Here is a 21,126-nt window from a genome sequence, read left to right on the forward strand (position 1 = left end):
TAAAGTAAATTGTAGGGGCTGGGAATATGGCCTAGTGGCAAGAGTGCTTGCCTCTAACACATGAAACTCTCGGTTCGATTCCCCAGCACCACATATATGGAAAACAGCCAGAAGGGGCGCTGTGGCTCAGGTGGCAGAGTGCTAGCCTAGAGCGGGAAGAAGCCAGGGACAGTGCTCAGGCCCTGAGTCCAAGGCCCAGGACTGGCCAAAAAAAAAAAAAAGTAAATGTAGCTGGCTGCCGGTGGCTCACACCTATAATCCTGGTTACTCAGAAGGCTGAGATCTGAGGCTCAGTTCAAAGCTAGCCCAGGCAGGGCTGTGATACTCTCTTTTTTGTTTTTGTTTTTGCTTTTAATTTATTGTAAAGGTGATATACAAAGGGGTTAATGAGCACATTTCTGTTTGAATAGTGTTACCCCCTCCCTCATTTCTCCCACTTTTTCCCCTCCTGATTCACCTCCCTTCCAAGTTGTAAAGTTCATTTCCAAGATATGTCTAGTGAGTATCACTGTTGAATTGGTTCACCCTTTGTCCCATCCTTTTGATTATTCCCCTTCCTTTCCTCAAGTAAGATAAACATATATACAAGAAAAAGGGTACAGAAATAAAATACATTGACATTAGGGAATAAACCAAAGGAAAAACAAAGAAAGAAAAAAGAAATAACTGTAAACAGAACAAAAAAAAACTTGTTTCCATTTCTTAGAGTTCATTTTGATAAGCATAATTTTATATGGTCATATGCACTCAGCCATTGAGCCATTGTAATCCTCTCCTAGGAATACTCTAGAGATATTCTAGTTATTACAAATGAGGGAAACGATGCAGCCTATGTTTTTTTGAATCTGACTTACTTCCCTTAATATTTTTTCCAAGTCTTTCCATTTCCTTATAAATGGGGCAATGTCATTCCCTCTGATGGAAGCTTGGATTTCCCTAACAACCTCATCAATAAGTAGTCTAAAGACTTAAAAAGAGACTTCTCTGAAGAAGAATAAGAATGGCCAATAGACACATGAAGAAATAAATGTTCAATATCTTTGGCCATAAAAGAAATGCAAATCAGGGGCTGGGAATATGGCCTAGTGGTAAAGTGCTCGCCTCATATACATGAAGCTCTGGGTTCAATTCCTCAGCACCACATATATAGAAAAAGCTGGAAGTAGAGTTGTGGCTCAAGTGGTAGAGTACTAGCCTTGAACAAAAAGAAGCCAGGGACAGTGCTCGGGCCCTGAGTTCCAGCCCCAAGACTAGCATAAAACAAAACAAAACAAAAAAGAACTGCAAATCAAGCTGGGGGTCAGTGGCTCACGCCTGTAATCTTGGCTACTCAGGAGGCTGAGATCTGAGGATTGAGGTTCAAAGCCAAATAGCAAAGTCTGTGAGACTTTTATTGCCAATTAACCACCAGAAAACCAGAAGTGGAGGCTGGGAATGTGGCTTAGTGGTAGAGTACTTGCCTACCACACATAAAGCCCTGGGTTCAATTCCTCAGTACCACATACACAGAAAAAGCCAGAAGTAGGTACTGTGGCTCAAGTGGTAGAATGCTAGCCTTGGGCTAAAGAGCTCAGGGACAGAACCCAGGCCCAGAGTTCAAGTCCCACAACCAACAACAAAAAAAGAAAACCAAAACCAAAAACAGAAGAAATACAAATCAAAACAACATTGAGGACTGGGAATGTGGCTTAGTTGTAGAGTGCTTGCCCAGCATGCATGAAGTTCTGGGTTCCATTCCTCAGAACCACATATATAGTAAAAGCTGGAAATGGTCCTGTGGCTCAAGTGGTAGACTGCTAGCTAGCCTTAAGAAAAAAGAAGCCAGGGACAGTGCCCAGGCCCTGAGTTCAAGCTCCAGGACTGACAAAAACAAAAACAAAAAGCCAACATTGAGATTCCACCTCACCTAATTCCACCTCATTCTACCACAGTTAGAATGGCCAATATCAAGAAAACTAATAACAAATGCTGGCGGGGATGTGGTCCAAAGAGAATGCTACTTCACTGTTGGTGGGAATGTAAACTTATTCAACCACTCTGGAAAGCAGTATGGAGGTTTCTCAAAAGACTAAACATGGAGCGTCCCTATGACCCAGCAATCCCACTCCTGAGCATTTACCTAAATGACCACAAACAAGGCCACACTAAAGCCACCAGCACAACTATGTTCATTGAAGCATTACTTACGATAGATAAGATATGGAATCAACCCAGATGCCCCTCAGTGGATGAACGGATCCAAAAAATGCGATACACACACACTCAAAATGGAATTCCATGAGAGTCTTATCTCCAAATAACCACCAGAAAACGAGGTGGTAGAGCACTAGCCTTCAGTGAAAAAGCTCAGGGACAGTACTCAGGCCGTTCAAGCCCCATAACCAAAAACAAATGTTTTGTTTGTTAACAAACAAAAAGAGTAAGTTGTAATGCTTCTAAAAGGAAACAAAACTCATGTACCTTAATTCTTCCTAATACAAGTCACCTTCTTTATCTAGGACAGCTTACCTTACCCATTATCTTCCGCCCGTTCATAGCAGCTAGTGCTGCAGCTGCATGTCGATGCTCATGAAACTCCACAAAACAATATGGATCATTTCCAGCTGTCTGTTGGAGAAGAAATATAAGTCAATTTTAAGTTTGAAATTATTTAGTCTTAGCAAAGGCTTTAGTATGTGGACTTTCTCACAAGTGTTTTACTTGCTCAGAAGCCTTTTTAAAAATTCTTCTGATTATCTAAAGGATGGTATACTTAGGGGAGGGATTCAATGGTGGGAATCCTCTGAACATAACAAACCATTTAACGAAAGTGAATACTAGAAAGCTGAAACATGTTGGGGAAGGGGTGGACATTGTGAGGAAGGATATGTGAATAGAGGGAGAAAAGGTGAGAGGGAGAAAAGGTGTACATTATGTAAAACTGAACTACATAACTTAAGGGTAGAGACAGGATAGGGAAAGATGGGGAAGAAGAGGTGCCATTGATCACTGATGCACTACTCAAAACCTGACCTATTGAATTATACAACCACTTAATTAAAAAAATAATTCTTCTGGGGCTGGGGATATGGCCTAGTGGCAAGAGAGGTTGCCTTGTATACATGAGGCCCTGGGTTCAATTCCCCAGCACCACATATACAGAAAACGGCCAGAAGTGGCGCTGTGGCTCAAGTGGCAGAGTGCTAGCCTTGAGCAAAAATGAAGCCAGGGACAGTGCTCAGGCCCTGAGTTCAAGGCCCAGGACTGGCCAAAAAAAAAATAATAATAATAATAATTCTTCTGAACCAGGCATAATGGTGCATGCCTATCATCCCAGCAGCTGGGAGGTTGAAGAAGAGGACCAAGAGTTTGAGGCCAACCTGGCCTATACAGTGAGACTCTCAAAACAAACAAACAAGCAAACAAAAACCACAAAACAACGAGGCAGGCCCTGGTAGCTGATGCCTATAATCCCAGCTACTCTGAGGATCTCTATTTGAAGCCAGCCCTGCAAGACTCGTGTCTCCCAATTAACCACCAAAAAGTCAGAAGTGGAGCTGTGGTTCAGCTGGGAGTGCTAGGCCTTGAGCAAAAGATCTCAGGGACAGCACCTAGGCCCTGAATTCAAGCCCCAGGACTAGCACACGCACGTGTGCGCGCGCGTGCACACACACACGTGTGGTGGCTCAAGGCTTGCTATCCTAGAAACTTGTGAGGCAGAGATCAGGGTACTATAGTTCAAAACCAGCCCGAAAAAAAAAAAAGGTTAATGAGACTCCTCAAAATGGCTGGGCATAGTGAGTGCACTTCTTTTCTCTCTTTCATTGTGTTCTGTCTTGGCTTCTTTTTATTTTTTGGTTCCGCCCCCCCTGCTCCTCCCCCCCCCCGCCCCCCGCCTGACCCATCCCGTCCCCCTTCAAGGCTAGTGCTCTAATACTTAAGCCACAGCACCACTTCTGACTTTTTCTGTGTAGTTTATTGCAGATAAGAATTTCATGGGATTTTCTGCCTGGGCTGGCTTCTGACCCTGATCCTCAGAGCTCAGCCTCCTGAGTAGCTAGGATTACATGTGTGAGCCACCAGCGCCTGACTTGCTTGGCTCTTTTGATCAAGGTTGCATCTACTACTTGAGTCATACTTGTACTTTCAATGGGGTATGTTTCTTAATGCAGCTACAGGGGAAGTACAATGGCTGGATGTAGTGGTATACATACGCCTATTGTCCCCAACAACCCCAGAAGCACAAAAAGGACTGAAGTCCAACTGAGCTTAAAGTAAGACCCTACCACAAAAATCACCAAGGTAAAAAAGGGATAGAGGATGCTTCAAGTAGTAAGAGTGCCTGCCTAGTAAGAGTGAGGCCCTGAGTACAGTCCCCAGTATTGCCAAAAAATAAAATTAAAGAGATAAAGGGCTTGTCATGCTAGCCTTGAGTGAAAAAGCTCAGGGACAGTACCCAGGCCCTAAGTCCAAGCCTTAGGACTGTTAAACAACAACAACAACAACAACAACAGAATACTAGAGAGACTATCTAGCAAGTACCATACCTAGCCTTCAAGCCAAAAGAAAACAAACAAGCTGGCTGTAGATAGCTTATGCCTTTTTTTTTTTTTTAATCTAAAAACTGGGACTCAAACTTAGTATCTGATGCTTTTCTTCATTGGTTGGCTTGGTTAGCACTCTACTACTTGAGCCACATCTCCAACCCCAAGGCTCATGCCTTATATGCTATTTGGAGGCTGAAAATGGGAGGACTGAAGTTCAAGGTAAGTAGAAGCAGGAATGTTCTTGAAACACTTTCTCAATCTAAAGTGTCAGCGCCTACTATTCTAAGTTATACGGGAGGCTGAGATCAGAATGATGGACATTCCTGGCCATTCTGGGCAGAAAAAGTCCATGAAGGTTGTAGGCTGCTAGCAAGTAACAGGTAATCAGTTCAAACAGTACCGTCAGGAAAAAAGACAGAAGGAAGACAAAACAAACAAAATAAATACAACAAACAATTCCCCCTTCTCGCCAAAACAACAAAAAACACCCCAACACCTCTCTTTTCTGCTCGTAGTTGGGATTAATGGTAAATAGAACTGGTTATTTTCATGGTGCTAGGGGTCAAACCAAAGACCTGGTGCATGTTATAGAAACACTACCACTGAACTACAACTCCAGTCAATTAATCTTTTTTTTTTTTTTTTTGCCAGTCCTGGGCCTTGGACTCAGGGCCTGAGCACTGTCCCCGGCTTCCTTTTTGCTCAAGGCTAGCACTCTGCCACTTGAGCCACAGCGCCACTTCTGGCCATTTTCTGTATATGTGGTGCTGGGGAATCGAACCCAGGGCCTTATGTATACGAGGAAAGCTCTCTCGCCACTAGGCCATATCCCCAGCCCCAGTCAATTAATCTTTTTCCTATAAATTAAAGCATAAAAATATCCAATATTTTACATCTATCAGTGTAAAATACAAAATTACTTTGTGGTCCATTTAATTCTTTCCTTAGTAATCTCCTATAGAAAATTTTAGGTGTTTTGTTTTGTTTTTGTCAGCATTGGGCCTTGATCTCAGGGCCGGGGCACTGTCACTGAGCTTCTTTTGCTCAAGGATAGCACTCTACCACTTGAGCCACAGTGTCACTTCTGGCCTTTTCTGTTTATGTGGTAGTGAGCAATGGAACCCAGGGCTTCAGGCATACTAGGCAAGCAGTCTACCACTAAGCTACATTCCCAGTCCAGCACAATATTTTGTTTAAAAAATTAGAGAACAACAGTGGTTCATGCTTATAATCCTATCATTAGGAGGCAGAGGCAAAATTGAGTTTCAGGCCAGCCTGAGCTACAAAACAAGATCCTAAATATATTAATAACATAGCTAGGCATGGATGGCTATGCTTGTAATCCTAGCTACTCAAGAGACAGAGATCCAAGGAAGAAGGTTTAAAGCCAGCCCAGGCAGGAAAGTCTGTGAGAGTCTTATCTCCAATTATAACCACCAAAAAGCTGGAAGTGAAGCTGCTGATCAAGAGGTAGTATGTTAGTCTTGAGGAAAAAAAGCTCATCAAGCCCTCAGTTCTAACACTGGTGCGCAACCCCACCCACACCCCCCATGCACGTAAACAATATAAAAATTATACAATTCATACTAATAATATATTTAATGGGAATTCTATTACAAAGACCAAGGTTCACAAGCATTAGCATAAGATGATGGGGTGTGGTGGTCCAAGCCTGCCATCCCAGCTAAGTACAAGGCAGAATCTCCCTCAGGAATTGGCCCGAGTTTAAAAAAAAAAAAAGTGAGAACCTATCTGAAAAATAATTGAAAGCTAAATAGTCTCTTGTGTAGCTCAAGTGCAGCACCAGCCAAGCAAGGGCAAGGGCCTAAGTTTAAACCAGTTCCACCAAAATAAAAATGCCTTCATGTTACCAAATTTTTTTTTTTTACCCATTTCTCAATCTAGTGTAGATTATTTAACCAATTAATATCATATAAATAATTTTGATGCTTCAATGCATCTTCAAATAAGGACCATCATACATATATAAAGACAGACAGGATGAGGAGGAGATACTATTTGCTCTAGAAATAATTTGTTCTATTGTTTTGCCTTAATAAATTAAATACAGTTACCAGACAGACCAATGAAAAATTCACTAAAACTCCTATTAGTTTAAACATTAAGAAGTTCTAGAAGCAGTGGCTTTAATTAATGTGGTTAAAAAAAAGAAAGTTAACTGAGAAAAATACCCTTACATCCATAATCATTTTGCAGTTTTTACAAGGTCCAATCTGGCTAAAGAGCTGGAGAATTAGAGCTTCTGTCACATCTCTGGAAAGGTTACCAACATATCTGAAAGACACAAAAGAAATTTCCATTTTAGACTTGCTTTAAAAAATTAATTTACTGTTATTATAAAGGTGATGTACAGAGGGATTACAAGCCAAGTAATGAGTATATTTCCTTTCATAGTGTTTTCTATTCCCTTACTCTCTCCTAGTCCGTATCTGTCTCTTCCCACATAGCTCACTTTCATCAGTGTCTAGTGAGCTCTACTGCTGCACTTTTTTTTTTTTTTTTTTTTTTTTTTTTGGCCAGTCCTGGGCCTTGGACTCAGGGCCTGAGCACTGTCCCTGGCTTCTTCCTGCTCAAGGCTAGCACTCTGCCACTTGAGCCACAGCGCCACTTCTGGCCGTTTACTGTATATGTGGTGCTGGGGAATCGAACCTAGGGCCTCGTGTATCCGAGGCAGGCACTCTTGCCACTAGGCTATATCCCCAGTCCCCACTGCTGCACTTTTTCACCCTTTTTCCCCTGAGTTCTGTACCCTCTTCCCCCATCCTCCTGAATATACACCCTTGAATATATCATAGAAATTGCTTGTTTTCTGTATCTTGGAATTTGTTTCAGTATGTAAACTATTTTATATAAATATGAAGGTGCATGTAGACATTGTGCCTTTTTGCTTTTCTCCCTAAAAGTACCCTCTTTTGGTCTCACCATGTGTGAGTATCTAGAATCCTGTATAATTTATCATGCTCCAGTGTCTTTTAGGCCTAATTTCTGCATTTCAGAGAGAATATGCACTGTTTGTGTCTCTGAGCTTGGCTTACCTCATTTAACATGATTTGCCAGACTTGCTTCTTTTACATCAGTTTTTTAAATCACTGACTGAAAAGTGAATTCTTGGAGTGGGCAGATTTTGCCTAAAGCTATACTACTTGGAAATAACTTTAAAACTTTTGCAACATTTCAAAATTTCTTTCAAAATTGATGGCAAAATGCTGTTTGCAAATATATTAGACAGTGCTACAAGAGGAGGTCCAGGTATTCATGTGTTTTAGTCAAAAATTCAAATCAAACCTGTTGCTTGTTTAAGGTTTGTTTTTGTTTTCTGTGCCAGTGCTCTAACACTTGAGCCACAGCTCCACTTCTTTGGTGGTTACTTGGATATAAGAGTTTCATTGAGGGCTGGGAAGATGGCTCAGTGGTAGAGTGCTTGCCTATCATGCATGGAGCCCTGGATTCGATTCCTCAGTAACACAGAAACAGAAAAAGCTGGAAGTGGAGCTGTGGCTCAGGTGGTACAGTGCTAGCCTTGAGCAAAAGAAGCTCAGGGACAGTGCCCAGGCTCTGAGTTCTAGGCCCATGACTGACAAAAAGAGTCTCTGACTTTACTGTCTGGACTGACTTTAAACCATGATTCTCAGATCTCAGCCTCCTGACCAGTTAAACATATAACACCATCCTCCAGTGTTGTTTCTAAGAGTACCTTATTAGTGAAATAGGCTATGTCCTTCCCCCCGCCCCCAATATTGGGGACTGAATCTAGGACCATACACTTGCTAGCAAGCACTCTACAACTTGAATTATATCCCCAGTTCTTTGATGGTTTGTTGTTTTCTGTGATGCTCAAACTCTGGACCTTGCAGTTGGTAAATAGGCACTCTATCACTTGAGCCATACCTCTTTTGCTTTAGTTATTGTTAGTATAGGGTCTCAAGTTTTTCCCCAGGGCCACAATCCTACTAGTTAAGCCTCCTCCTTAGCTGGAATTATAGGCACACATCACCATAATCAACTTTTTGTTGCTGTTAGGATGGAATCTAAATATCTTCTTGTCAGGGCTGGCCTTGAATTCTGATTCTCCTGATCTCTAATTCCTGAATAGCTGGAGTTATAGACATGCATCCCCACATCTAGTTGCTTTTAAAACTCTTAAATCATTGTTATGATATTATTCAATCAATGCTTCTATTTCTATATTGAAAACTATTTTCTAGCTTTTTTTTTTTTTTTGGCTAGTCCTGGGGATTGAACTCAGGACCTAAGCACTGTCCTTGGCTTCTTTTTGCTCAAGGCTAGCACTCTTATCACTTGAGTCACAGTGCTACTTCTGGCTTTTCCGTTTATGTGGTGCTGAGGAATTGAACCCAGGGCTTCATACATGCTAGGTAAATACTCTACCACTAAGCTACATTCTCAGCCCCTCTAGCAATTTTCTTTTTCCTTTTCCTTTTTTTTTCCAGGTGAGTCATGGGGCTTGAACTGTGAGCCCTTCAGCTCAAGGCTAGCACTCTACCACTTGAGCCACAGCACCACTTCCAGTTTTCTGGTGATTAATTAATTAATAAGAGTCTCACAGACTTTCCTGCCCTGTCTAACTGTAATCTTCTGGTCTCAGCCTCCTGAGTAGCTAGGATTATAGGTATGAGCCACCAGTGCCTGGCCTCTAACCATTTTTTATTTCACAATTTCCCTAATAGTGTTCATTATGTTGACTTTAGTTATGCAGTGAACAAACTTTTGAGAAATTATAGGCAAAGCGCTTCTCAGGCATTCTAGTATTTACAAATGGATATGAAATCTTTCAATGAACAACACTGATCAATGGAATGGTGAAACCGCAGATAATTCCTTATTAGAGTTGGTAAAGTCAAGTTAAAGCAAAAGAGCATTACAAGTCATAAACATACATTAAATTTTAATTCAATTTTTTCTACTGTTCAACAACCGCATACTGAGTGATCAGTACTAGGTCACTGGGAAAGGTTAAGATGACAAAAGGAGAACGCTATTGAGTCCTAAAGAACAAATGCTATGAAAAAACCCTTGGAATAATTGTACATTGAAAAAGAGAAAATAATAAGAACATTTACCCAATTGCAATTTGTCAATATTATCAATTATTACTCTAAAAGTCACTAACTAAAGGGAAAGGATTAAGTATTTATCCTGTCTTTTGCATAGGAAGTCCAGAACAGTGGGATCCATGGCTTTAATAAAGGGAGGTTCTGATGAAGAATGTTAAGAAATATACAAGGATAATATTAATTTAACAATTGCATTTAACAATTTCCTGCTATCCAGAAAGTAATTATAATAATATATAAGCCCTTAAGGAAGTAAGTGACAATGGGTCACTTGTTTATATTAAAATCACTGGATGAAGTTGTGTGGAAATGGACATTTACAGGCTGATAAAGTTATCACATACACTATGTAGTAAACTGCAAAGAGAAAAATCCACCTTAAAATTAAGACCTATGTCTGTAATTGTGACCAAACTTTACAGATGGAGAATGAGAAGTTGTATTTTTATAAATGGTACTACACATAAAATATTCACATTATGAAAATCTAACATAAACTTAAGCAAGCTCAGTTTTTTTCTTTTTTTATTGGAGGGGAGGGGGCAGGGAGCCTGCCAGTATTGGGAACTCGGGGCCCGGGTGCCATGCCTTAGCTTTTTTGCTCACAGCTGATGCTTTACCCCTTGAGACACAGCTTCACTTCCAGCTTTTTACTGTTTAATTGGAGATAAAAGTCTCATGGACTTTTCTGCCCTATTTGGCTTTGAACTGCAATCTTCAGATCTTAGCCTTCTGAGCAGCTAGGATTACACATAAGTCACCTACACCTGGCTTCATTATTATTTTCTTTGAGACAATCTATCCCGATGTAACTCAGCCTAGCCTCAAATGTGTGATCCTTCTCACTGTGCCTCCTCAATACTGAGACTACAGGTGTGTACCTCTATGCCTTTAGTTTATGTCCAGAGAATACTGGACATGAAAACAATTAAAACCAGCCATTGATGGCTCACACCTATAATCCTTGGAGGGTTAGATCTGAGCACTAGGTGTTCAACCCAGCCCAGGGCTAACAAATTCAAGAGATTATTTAATTAACAAGCAAAAAGCCAGAAGTGGATATGTGATTCAAGTGGTAAAGTGCCAGCCTTATGTGAAAAATCTAAGGGTGAGAGACCCTGGGTTCAAACCTCTGTACTAGGGAATGTGCATACAACACACACACACACACACACACACACACACACACTAGATAAATTCAGATTTAAGACCACTTGCTCTTCAAGAGATTGTCTGGAATATAACTGTTAAAGTGATAGTAAAGCTAAATGCTTAGCACGCATGAGGCCCTTGGTTTTATCCTTAACACCGAAGAACAAAGAAACAAAAACCCAAACTTCTATTACACTTTAGAATTTTTTTTAACTGAAAGAGAATAAAAATTCTCACTGATAGCCAAATGAATAATCCTTGACATGGAAAAAAACCCCATTAAAATGCTGTTTTGGGTGACACTGATCAAGATGCATTGTATTCATAAACTGCTTTGTTAAACAGCAACTTCTTTGTACAACTACTTAAAGATAAAATATTTTAATGCTAATTTTAATTGCTATGGGTAAGATAACACCACAGAAGCTGAAATTAGTTGATGAAAATTTAAGATCATTTTCACTACTTGTAACTATTGTAAAATACTTATTAATAACTGGTTCTGTTCAATGAATTGGTGGTTTTATCCTAAAACCAAATTATTTTAATCTAGGAAGCAGACCTTATTCTTTTCTTATCAGCTAGTATTAGCAACTCATTTTCAAACAATAAATTACCTATAATAATAATTTTTTTAAAAACAGAGCTGAGGGCTGGGGATATAGCCTAGTGGCAAGAGTGCCTGCCTCGAATACACGAGGCCCTAGGTTCGATTCCCCAGCACCACATATACAGAAAACGGCCAGAAGCGGCGCTGTGGCCCAGGTGGCAGAGTGCTAGCCTTGAGCGGGAAGAAGCCAGGGACAGTGCTCAGGCCCTGAGTCCAAGCCCCAGAACTGGCCAAAAAAAAAATAAAAAATAATAAAAAATAAAAACAGAGCTGAGAATGTGGTTTAATGGTAGAGTGCTTGTCTAGCATGCACGAAGCCCTGGGTTTGATACCTCAGTACCACATACAGAAAAATCTGGAGTTGGTGTTGTGGATCAAGTAGTAGAGTGCTATCCTTGAGGAAAAGAAGCTCTGGGACAGTGTCCAGGTCTTGAGTTCAAGCCCCAGGACTGGCAAAAAAAACCCAAAAAACTCTTCTGAAACTTTTTTCCTGAATATATATGCCAGTTTTGGGGCCTGTACTCAGGGCCTGGGTGCTGTCACATTTTTTTGGTCAAGGCTAGTGCCCTACCACTTGAACTTTACTTTGGGCCTTTTTTTTTTTTTTTTGTCACTCATGGGGCTTAAACTCAGGCCTGGGCACTATCCCTGAGCTCTTTTGCTCAAGCCTAGTGTTCTACCGCTTTGAGCCACAGCACTACTTCCATACTTCTGGCTTTTTGATGATGGTTAACTAGAGATTAAAAAAAGACTCACAGACTATGCTGCCTGGGCTGGCTTTGAAAGATGATCATCAGATCTCAGCTTCCTGAATAGCAAGGAACATAGGCGTGGGTCACCAGTGCCTAGCTTGCACTAAACTATTAAAACAAAAATGCAAAGTTTTGTTTGTAATTCTTTTAAAAATGCTTTACTTTGGGCTGGGAATGTGGCCTAGTGGTAGGAGTGCTCACCTCGTGTACATGAAGCCCTAGGTTCGATTCCTCAGCACCACATATATAGAAAAAGCCGGAAGTGGTGCTGTGGCCCAAATGGCAGAGTACTAGCCTTGAGCAAAAAGAAGCCAGGGACAGTGGTCAGGCCCTGAGTCCAAGGCCCAGGACTAGCAAAAACAAAACAAAAAAAACACAAAAACAAAAACTTTTTATACTTTAAAAAGAGGAGCTGGGAATATGTCTTAGTGGCAAGAGTGCTTGCCTCGTATACATGAAGCCCTGGGTTCAATTCCCCAGCACCACATATATAGAAAACGTCCATAAGTGGCGCTGTGGCTCAAGTGGCAGAGTGCTAGCCTTGAGCAAAAAGAAGCCAGGGACAGTGCTCAGGCCCTGAGTCCAAGCCCCAGGACTGGCCAAAAAATAAAAATAAACAAAATAAAATATATAATTTCAGCTAGTCTGGCTTTGTAACAACTCTGAGATCGTGTATCAATTCTGTGCAGAACTAGAAAGAGTAGAAAAGTAACTTTATTCAAAATGCTGCCTTGATGTTTTGTGTTGCTGTAACAAAGCATGTAAGGATGGGGAACTTATAAAGAAGTTTAGGGCCTGGAGGCATGGCTTAGTGATAAGAGTACCTGTTGAGCAGGTACAGATGTGACCCTGAGTTCAAAACTCCAGTTTGGCCTACCCTATCCTCCCCGCCCCCAAAAAAGCCAGGTGTCTCAAACCTCAATTTTAGCTTCCTAAAAAAGAGCTGGAGAACTGAGAAATAACCACAAAAAGCTAGGTTAGAGGCAAGTGTTAGAGCACCAACTGAGCAACCACAGGGTCCTGAATTCAAGCCCTGATGTTGGCGGGGGTGGAGGGGTGTAGTTGGCCCACAATTCTGGTGACTGAAAAGGACAGCATGGCACTGGGTCTAACCAGAACAAGTATTGAAGTGAAAAGGGAACTGGACACATGCAAATGGTTTGGATTTACTTGTGTGTGTGTGTGTGTGTGTGTGTGTGTGTGTGTGTGTGTATACACTAGTCCTGGGGCTTGAACTCAGGGCCTGAGCATGGTCCCTGAGCTTTTTTGATCCACTTGAGTCACAGGTTCACTTCTGGCTTTTTGGTGGTTAACCTAAGAATATCATGGGCTTTCCTGCCCTAGCTGACTTCAAAGCTGAATCTTCAGCCTTGTGAGTAGCTAGGATAACAGGCATAAGCCATGGGGTACCTGACATTGGATTTACTTTGAAAAAACTCAGTTTCTGTAGCCAGCACTGGTAGATCACATCTATAAACCTTACTCAGGAATCCTTGCTACTTAGGAGACTGAGCTCTGAGAACTGAGGTTTGAAGCCAGCCTAGGCAGACAGATCTGAGATTCAATTAACAAGCAAAAAGCTGAAAGGGAGTGCTGGTGGCTTGCAATTATAAGCCTATTCAAGAGGATAAGATCTGAGGATTGTGGGTTGAAGCCAGCCAAGGCAGTAAAAGTCCATGAGACTCTTCTCTCTAGTTAACCACCAAAAAGCCAGAGGTAGAGCTGTGACTCAAGTGGTAAAGCACTAACCTTGAGTACAAAAGCTCAGGGACATTGCCCAGGCCCTGCACTCAAGCCCCATTATCAACAAAGTACCCTCCCCACCAAATATGCTGGAAATGGAGGTGTGGCTCAATGGTAGAGTATCAATTGTGAGCAGGGAAAGTAAAAGCCAAACAAGATCTGCTAGGCCTTGAGGTCAAGCCCTCGTGTATACACACAACCACAAAAATGAAACTAAAAAAGAAAACTCAAGTCTTGCAAAAACTACATTAGTTTCTTTCTAAAGTGGCAAATCAATGACCTAATCATTTTTCACTAGGATTTTATTTCTGATGTGTATTGGGTTTTGCTATGCATTTCAAGATGGTTTGGAACTCCCTGTGCCATCTAGCCTACTCCTCCTGGGAGTGCTGTGTTTACAGCTATGTACAGATATGAGTCCATGCTTCTTAAAGGTTCTATAATCTCTTAGCAATGTCACACCAAAGACCAAGTTTCCAGAACATGAATCTTTTGGTGAGCAAACTACAGCCAAATATAAATCTCTGGGGAACTAAATAAACTGTGGTTTAGTTAATATGTGTCTGGAGCTGGAGCTCAATAAAAGAACACAACCTTTGCAGGTCACCCTGGGGTTTGAGTCCTACTAACACATGCATACACAGTAACAATGTATAAATATAATCTTATTGTGAAAAACTTTTGTAGTAATACAAGATAACACACTTATTCTTAGGAAATTCATCATAAAATATTTAAGCCTAAGGTGTCAAAGGGTGATTATGTTTTCAGTGAACTCACATGCTTCAATAAAATAAATAAATAATGGCTGGGAATGTGGTCTAGTGGCAGAGTGCTTGCCTAGCATACATGAAGCCCTGGGTTCGATTCCTCAGTACCACATATACAGAAAAAGCTGGAAATAGCACTATGGCTCAAGTGGTAGAGTGCTAGCCTTGAGCAAAAAGAAGCCAGGAACAGTGCTCAGGCCCTGAGTTCAAGCGCCCAGACTGGCAAAATAAATAAATAAAAATATAGACATATAAAGAATATGAATGTGGCTACTAAAATATTAGTAAGCAGTAATTCCATATGTCTTCAATGTATTGTTTCTGTTACTTTTTTGTTGGTTAAAGAAAAAATTGGCTAGTCCTGGGGCATGAACTCAAGGCCCGAGCACTGTCCCTGGCTTCTTTTTGCTTAAGGCTAGACTCTACCACATGAGCCACAGCGCCACTTGTGGCCTTTTCTCTTTATGTGGTGATGAGGAATCGAACCCAAGGCTTTATGTATACGAGGCAAGCACTCTACCTACCACTAGGCTGTATTCCCAGTCCTTCTGTTGGTTTTTAATTTTTCAAAATAAGTATCTGCAAAGTGAGGTACAATGGAAAAAAATCACCAATGCTTCTAGTGAAAAGATGCTGTTAAGTATATAATTTTATGTCAACTTAATATGCTGACGCTTATAAGAACACTGGAATCCAAAACACTTAAAATATACTTTTATTAATGCTGTAGATAACCTACAAAGAAAATTCATAAATGCTTGGATGGGTTTGTTTACAGCCACAATCATATTGAAATGCATAATTTGGTAATGAAGTCTCTGAGAATTTAACTGAAAAGCGTAAGTAGACTTTAAACTAATGATAAATTCCTTAAGAGCAGACTCTTAAAAATTCATATCTACTGTCTAGAATACAGTCCTGAATATTGTAAGACCAAGTGCTCCATGAATATCTTCTAGAGAGATCAGGTATAGTTTCAGAATGACTTAAAACATTTGTAATCTGCTAGGAAATTATCTCATTTTGTCTAAGTTACTAAATTCAGGGGGAAATATTTGTTACATATTTTCATATTAATAAACTGCATAGCAGGGCACCTCCAGCTCATGCCTATAATCATAGTTAGAAGGCTGATATCTGAGGGTGGCAATTTGAAGCCAGCCCAAGCAGGAAGGCCCATGAGACTCTTTTCTCCAACTAACTAGAAAAACAAAAAAGCTAGAAGTGAGGTGGGGCTCAAGTGGTAGAGCACTAGCCTTGAGCAAAAGCTTAGGGTTAGTGTCCAGGCTCTGAATTCAAGCTCCAGGACTAGGAAAAAAAAAACAAGACTCATTTCAGAGAGAAAAAAGTTGGGCACTGGTAGCTAGCTATTCCAGGAGATAAACCTGAGGATCTTGGTTCAAAGCCAGCAAGGGCAGGGCAAATCAGAACTCTCATGTATAGTTCATGTATAGTTCAAGTCGTAGAGCACCAGCTTTGAGGAAAAAGCTGAGTACAAGGCCCTAAGTTCAAGCCCCAGTACACACATACACATGTACATATGTGGACATACACAGAGCCACTTCAACCCAATAAGGAACAAGTATTTCATATAAGTTATAAGGCTGAAGGTCTCTGGAGATAAGTGGGGTGGACAATAAGAACTAAAGATACACAGAGTGCTGGAATGACAAGTCCCACGTTAGAATGCAGCAATTTTTCAGCTGCAGGTTCGTAAGGTTGCTCTATAAACATATAATTCCAAGAAAAGTGAAAGCTACATAGTAAGTATATAAAGGATCTCAAAAGTACTCATTTGCATTTGAGAGCAAATCACAGACTGATGTTAAGGTGCTTCCAAGTTAACTTCCATCAACTAACAGCAATATATTCTAATTGGGTATATAGATTTTCTGAGCTTTTTTTGGGGGGGGGTGGGTGCACGGGAGGACTGTGGTACTGGGGCTAGAACTCAGCGCATTGGGCTTGCTCAGCTTTTTTTATAATTTGAGCCACATCTCCAGTTCAGCTTTTTGCTGGTCATTATGCAGATGGAGTCTCTTGAACTTTTTGGCCCAGACTTTTCACTTTTCTGCTGGATTTGGTTCTCAGCATCCTAAGTAGCTAGAATCACAGTCATGAGCCATGGGTGTGTTTTTGTATGTTTCTTTTGTTTTTCCAGTACTGGGCCTTGAACTCAGGGCCTGGGCACTGTCCCTGAGCTTCTTTTGCTCAAGGCCAGCACTCTACCGCTTGAGCCACAGTGCCACTTCCAGCCTTTTCTGTTTATGTGGTACTGCGGTCAAACACAGGGCTTCATGCATGCTAGGCAAGCACTCTACCACTAAGCCACACTCCCAACCCATGGGTGTGTGTAGTTTCTAGCTCACAAATTTAATGTTCTTAAAAGTAACCAAGGCCAATCGGATTTACTACATGTTTTTATTTTTTCATTATAGACAATTTCTAATTCATACATGAGAATAAGTAGTAAGTACAACCCCCTCCCCAACTTGCTACAATGTTTAAATTTACTAATTTTATACCTTGAACATTCTTCAAAATAATCTTGCAGTATAAATTTTTGTTCTTGTTTTTGGATGGTCATGAGGCTTGAACTCAGGGCCTGGGCACTGTCCCTGAACACTTTTGCTTAAGGATCTACCACTTTGAGCCACAGCACCACTACCAGTTTTGTACAGGTTAACTGAAGAGTCTCATGGACTTTTCTGCCCCAACTGCCCTCAGATCTCAGCCTCCTGAGTAGCCAGGATTATAAGCATGAGTCACCATTGCCCAGCTTGCAGCATAAACTTTAAGAAAGTTTTTACAATGTTTCTAATGTATTGCTGACAATAAGGCAATCTTTAACAGAAAGTGATGCTGAAAAGAGATGCGGCAAATGAGGGTGTTTCCTCTGAGCCATTTAAGAATACACAGAATACTAAAATTCAAGCTATTTTATTGTCAATGAGAAAAATCTTGACTCAGTTCTTGACATACTAGACTGTAAAGCAAATTTATCATTTACCATGGACCAATCACTAGCGAGAAAATATTAACTCCCCTGGCTCCTAGAATTATTAAGGCAAATATTTTAAAAGTACAATACTTTTGGAAGAAACTTAGAGATGAGTCTCTACCTATATTTAATCAAGAATGGCCTGACTGAAAGAAGAGAAGTTTGGTTGAATGAGGTAGAAGCAAGGAGGGTAATAAGAGGAATTCTAGATCATAGACTAGGGGGGAAAGTTCTTGGATAAGCTGTTCTAACAATGGGTATTAAACAAAAATTCTAAACTTCATTTTTTTCCTTGCTACAAAATGCAGTAATTTACCTTACAATTCTGAAGGGGAGTAAATGAGCACTTACCACATTTAATACCCTGCCTGATACTAATCATCCAATAACTTTGTGAATGAATAGAAGTCCATCATTTATCCTGAAATCGCTATTCTCCTGCCTCCAATCTGTACTATTTAACTACCTGTTTTTGTAGCCTGACAATGCTGAAGTTGTCTTCACTATTGGGTATTCTCGAGTCAATATAACTAAAGAGGTTAAACTGTGTGATAGTTTCTGAAATTAAAACATTTCAAAATAATCTACAAATTATAAAAGATGAACAGTACTTAGTTTGATATGCTATCATATTTCTTGCTAAGAGCCTAGGACTTGCTAGGCAGGAGCTCTTCAGTTTGAGCCACACCCTAGCCCTGAAATTTTGCTTCAAAAAACAAAACCAGGACTGGGAATATGGCTTAGTGGTAGAGTGCTTGCCTTGCATGCATGAAGCCCTGGGTTCGATTCCTCAGCACCACATATAAGAAAAAGCCAGAGTGGCACTCTGGTTCAAGTGCTAGAGTGCTATACTTGAGCAAAAAAAGAAGCCAGGAACAGTGCTCAGGCCCTGAGTTCAAGCCCCAGGACTGGCAAAACAACAACAACAAACCAAGCCTGGCTGCAGTCTGGAAACACACACACACACACACACACACCCGTGATGGTGTCTCATGCCTGTAATCCATCCTATTCAGGGGGCTGAGATCTAAGGATGGAGGTTAGAAGCCAGCCTCGGAAGGCAAGCCTGTGAGACTTTTATCTGCAATAAACTACTCAGAAAAAGCCGGAAGTGATGCTGTAGCTCAAGTGGTCCTAGCACACACAAAGAGGCACAGGGGCAGTGCCCAGACCCTGAGAGTTCAAGGCTCTGGACTGGCAAAAACCAAAAACAAAACCTTACATTGTTGCTTTTTTAAGGAGAATTCATCTATAGACATAATTTTTCCTAAAACAAAGGACATGCCCAAATGATTACCTCAAAAATACATTTCAGCCAGGCCTGTAATCCTAGCTACTCAGGAGGCTGAGATAAGAGGCGTAAATTGCAAGCAGGGTGGGGCAGGAAAATCCTTGAGACTCTTATCTCCAATTAATCACCAAAAAAGCTGTGTTTGAGTGCTAAGCAAAAGAAGCTCAGGGCAGGGGCTAGGCCCTGAGTTCAAACCCTAAGTCCAGCTTGCGCACACACGGCACATACACACACACAAAGATATTTCAAAGCAGCTAATAATTAAATTAGAAAAATATTTAAATCATTAAGAAGTGTAATTTTGTTTTCCCATATATATTAGAAATAATTTGAAATTGAAAGAAATTTAGCGATGAAATATTACGTTATTTCACACCAACTTTAGTAGCTACTAAACAGCCAAAGGAAACCTAAGATTGCATTTTTAGTGCACAGAGCACTCAAAGTGTCAGTATTCCAAGAATAATGACAAAAAAAAAGCGGCAGTGGAACTCACTGAAAAGTTAACTATGTGAGACAGATGTTAAGTCTGTTTCACTTACGGTAAGTAACCAATTTACCACCTATCTGGATCCTACAATAAAACACGTGTATATATCAAATATACAAAAAAAATCCACCCACATCTCTCGGTGGGCTTTTCCCTTATTTTTCAAGAAATAACAAAGGCAGGATCACCTCATCCAGTAATACTCTGAAAAACAAAGAAAGCAATGGGGAAAGCTATGCCACAAAGAAAGTACCTCAGGCTCTGATCATTTCATGTTAACTAAAACTCCTTAGACTTGACTAACTTTAGGTTATGTATCAACTGTTGCTACATTAAAACAATGTTTTTTAAAGCCTGCTTGATCAGGAGCAAGACAATCTCAAAAGTAGCGAGCGATTACAGTACTGTACTAAATCCACTTCCCCAGGAAGATACATTCCTCCGTGTGAATTTCCACGTAAAAAAGGCAGTTTCAAAATCCTTGGGGTGTCCAGTCAGGCTTTTTGATGGAGGATTGGGGTGCTACCGAAAGAAAGCCAAAGGTTCAATAAATTTGACTTCAACCTCCCCACCCCCACCCAAAGGTGGCAACTCTCTTCCTCAAGGGGAGAATAAAAATCCTGCCAACGAGAAGTAAATGACAGGCAGCGATTCAGGAGGACATCAGGCTGAAATTAAGAGGTTCACTGTAAAGGAAGGGGGGGGGCGGCATGGGACAAAAGGCAGGTGCGCGTAGCTGCAGGGAGGTTTGAATGAAAAGTCTTTCTCCAGGTCAGAGGACCACGGAGGGCCACGCGGCGGTGAAGTTGGGGCGAAGGGCTACATTCTGGGCGCTGAGCCCCGCTCCCTCCACTTCGTCCGCTCCCAGCCCGGCTCTCGGCATCCAGGTGTGTGCTCACAAGAGCGGCGCCACCATAGCGCGGCGTCCACGGAGAACCAAGGCTGCGGGGCGGCGCGGGGCCGAGGCCTCCCTCCGGGACGACCACCATCCCGCCTCCCTCATCGCTGCTCCAGACTCACAGAGTCTTGGGCATCTCGTCCTCCATGGCTGCGGTGATCGCGGCGGCGGCGCCTCTGGGTCCAGCTCCCTGCCTTTCACTACCTCCCAAATCGTTTGAGCAGCTCTAGCTGCGGAATAGCGGGGTTTCTCGGCCGACCGCGGGTGACTTCGTCTTCTTCTTCCGCGGCAAAGACACTAAATCGCTCGGCCCAGCGTGAACAATGAAGCTCCGATCCAAGATGGCGGCCAGCCGGGCGCCCAGAAGCAGCCGGCGAAGTGACCGGGATCGCGCAGGCGCAGAAGAACCTTGCACTCTCAACCCCGCGTGGCCGCTGGGCTACCATTCAATCCATAGGTTCACTTGTTGCGCAGCCGCTCTTCCGACTCAAAGCTGGAAGCGGGGCGGGGGGAGAGGGGGAGGGGAAATGGTTTAGACAGCGCAGGCGCAGAGTTAATTAATTCAGCCTTAGCGTGAACGTTTTTGTCTTTCAATTTCAGATAGGGTCGTTTTGATAGTGAATTATAATGAAATAGAAATCTGCAGCAAAAAAGATACATCGTTTAGAAGGCTTACGCTGTTACCATTTTTTAAGTGTTTACTTGAATAAAGGAGTAAAAGAGACCTGCGCCGCCCGGGAATCGAACCCGGGTCGCAAGAATGGGAATCTTGCATGATACCACTACACCAGCGGCGC

The 21,126-nt window shown here is 41.6% G+C and overlaps 1 protein-coding gene and 1 non-coding gene across 15 annotated transcripts in view; both read right to left on the reverse strand.

Annotated features, from left to right (window-relative positions):
• Tia1 (TIA1 cytotoxic granule associated RNA binding protein) overlaps positions 1-20,778 on the reverse strand; it is a 39,074-nt gene extending 18,296 nt beyond the window's left edge. For 2 of the 14 annotated variants that reach the window (XR_007211859.1, XR_007211860.1), the window contains exons 1-3: positions 20,452-20,762; positions 6,725-6,821; positions 2,509-2,607 (exon numbers count right to left, since the gene is read on the reverse strand). Coding sequence is in view for 6 of the 14 variants with exons in the window: in XM_048352684.1 (XP_048208641.1) it covers positions 2,509-2,607; positions 6,725-6,821; positions 20,452-20,477 (222 nt within the window). In the remaining 8 variants the exon portion in view is untranslated. Of the gene's footprint in view, positions 1-2,508; positions 2,608-6,724; positions 6,822-20,451 lie in introns of those variants that run through there. The other 12 variants (XM_048352683.1, XM_048352681.1, XR_007211861.1 and 9 more) reach the window with 11 other exon arrangements.
• A 277-nt stretch (positions 20,779-21,055) lies between these two features.
• On the reverse strand, positions 21,056-21,126 carry Trnag-ccc. Its single transcript has one exon. It is a non-coding gene; the product is annotated as a tRNA-Gly (tRNA).

Source organism: Perognathus longimembris, chromosome 8, assembly GCF_023159225.1.
Source record: "Perognathus longimembris pacificus isolate PPM17 chromosome 8, ASM2315922v1, whole genome shotgun sequence".
NCBI lineage: Eukaryota > Metazoa > Chordata > Mammalia > Rodentia > Heteromyidae > Perognathus > Perognathus longimembris.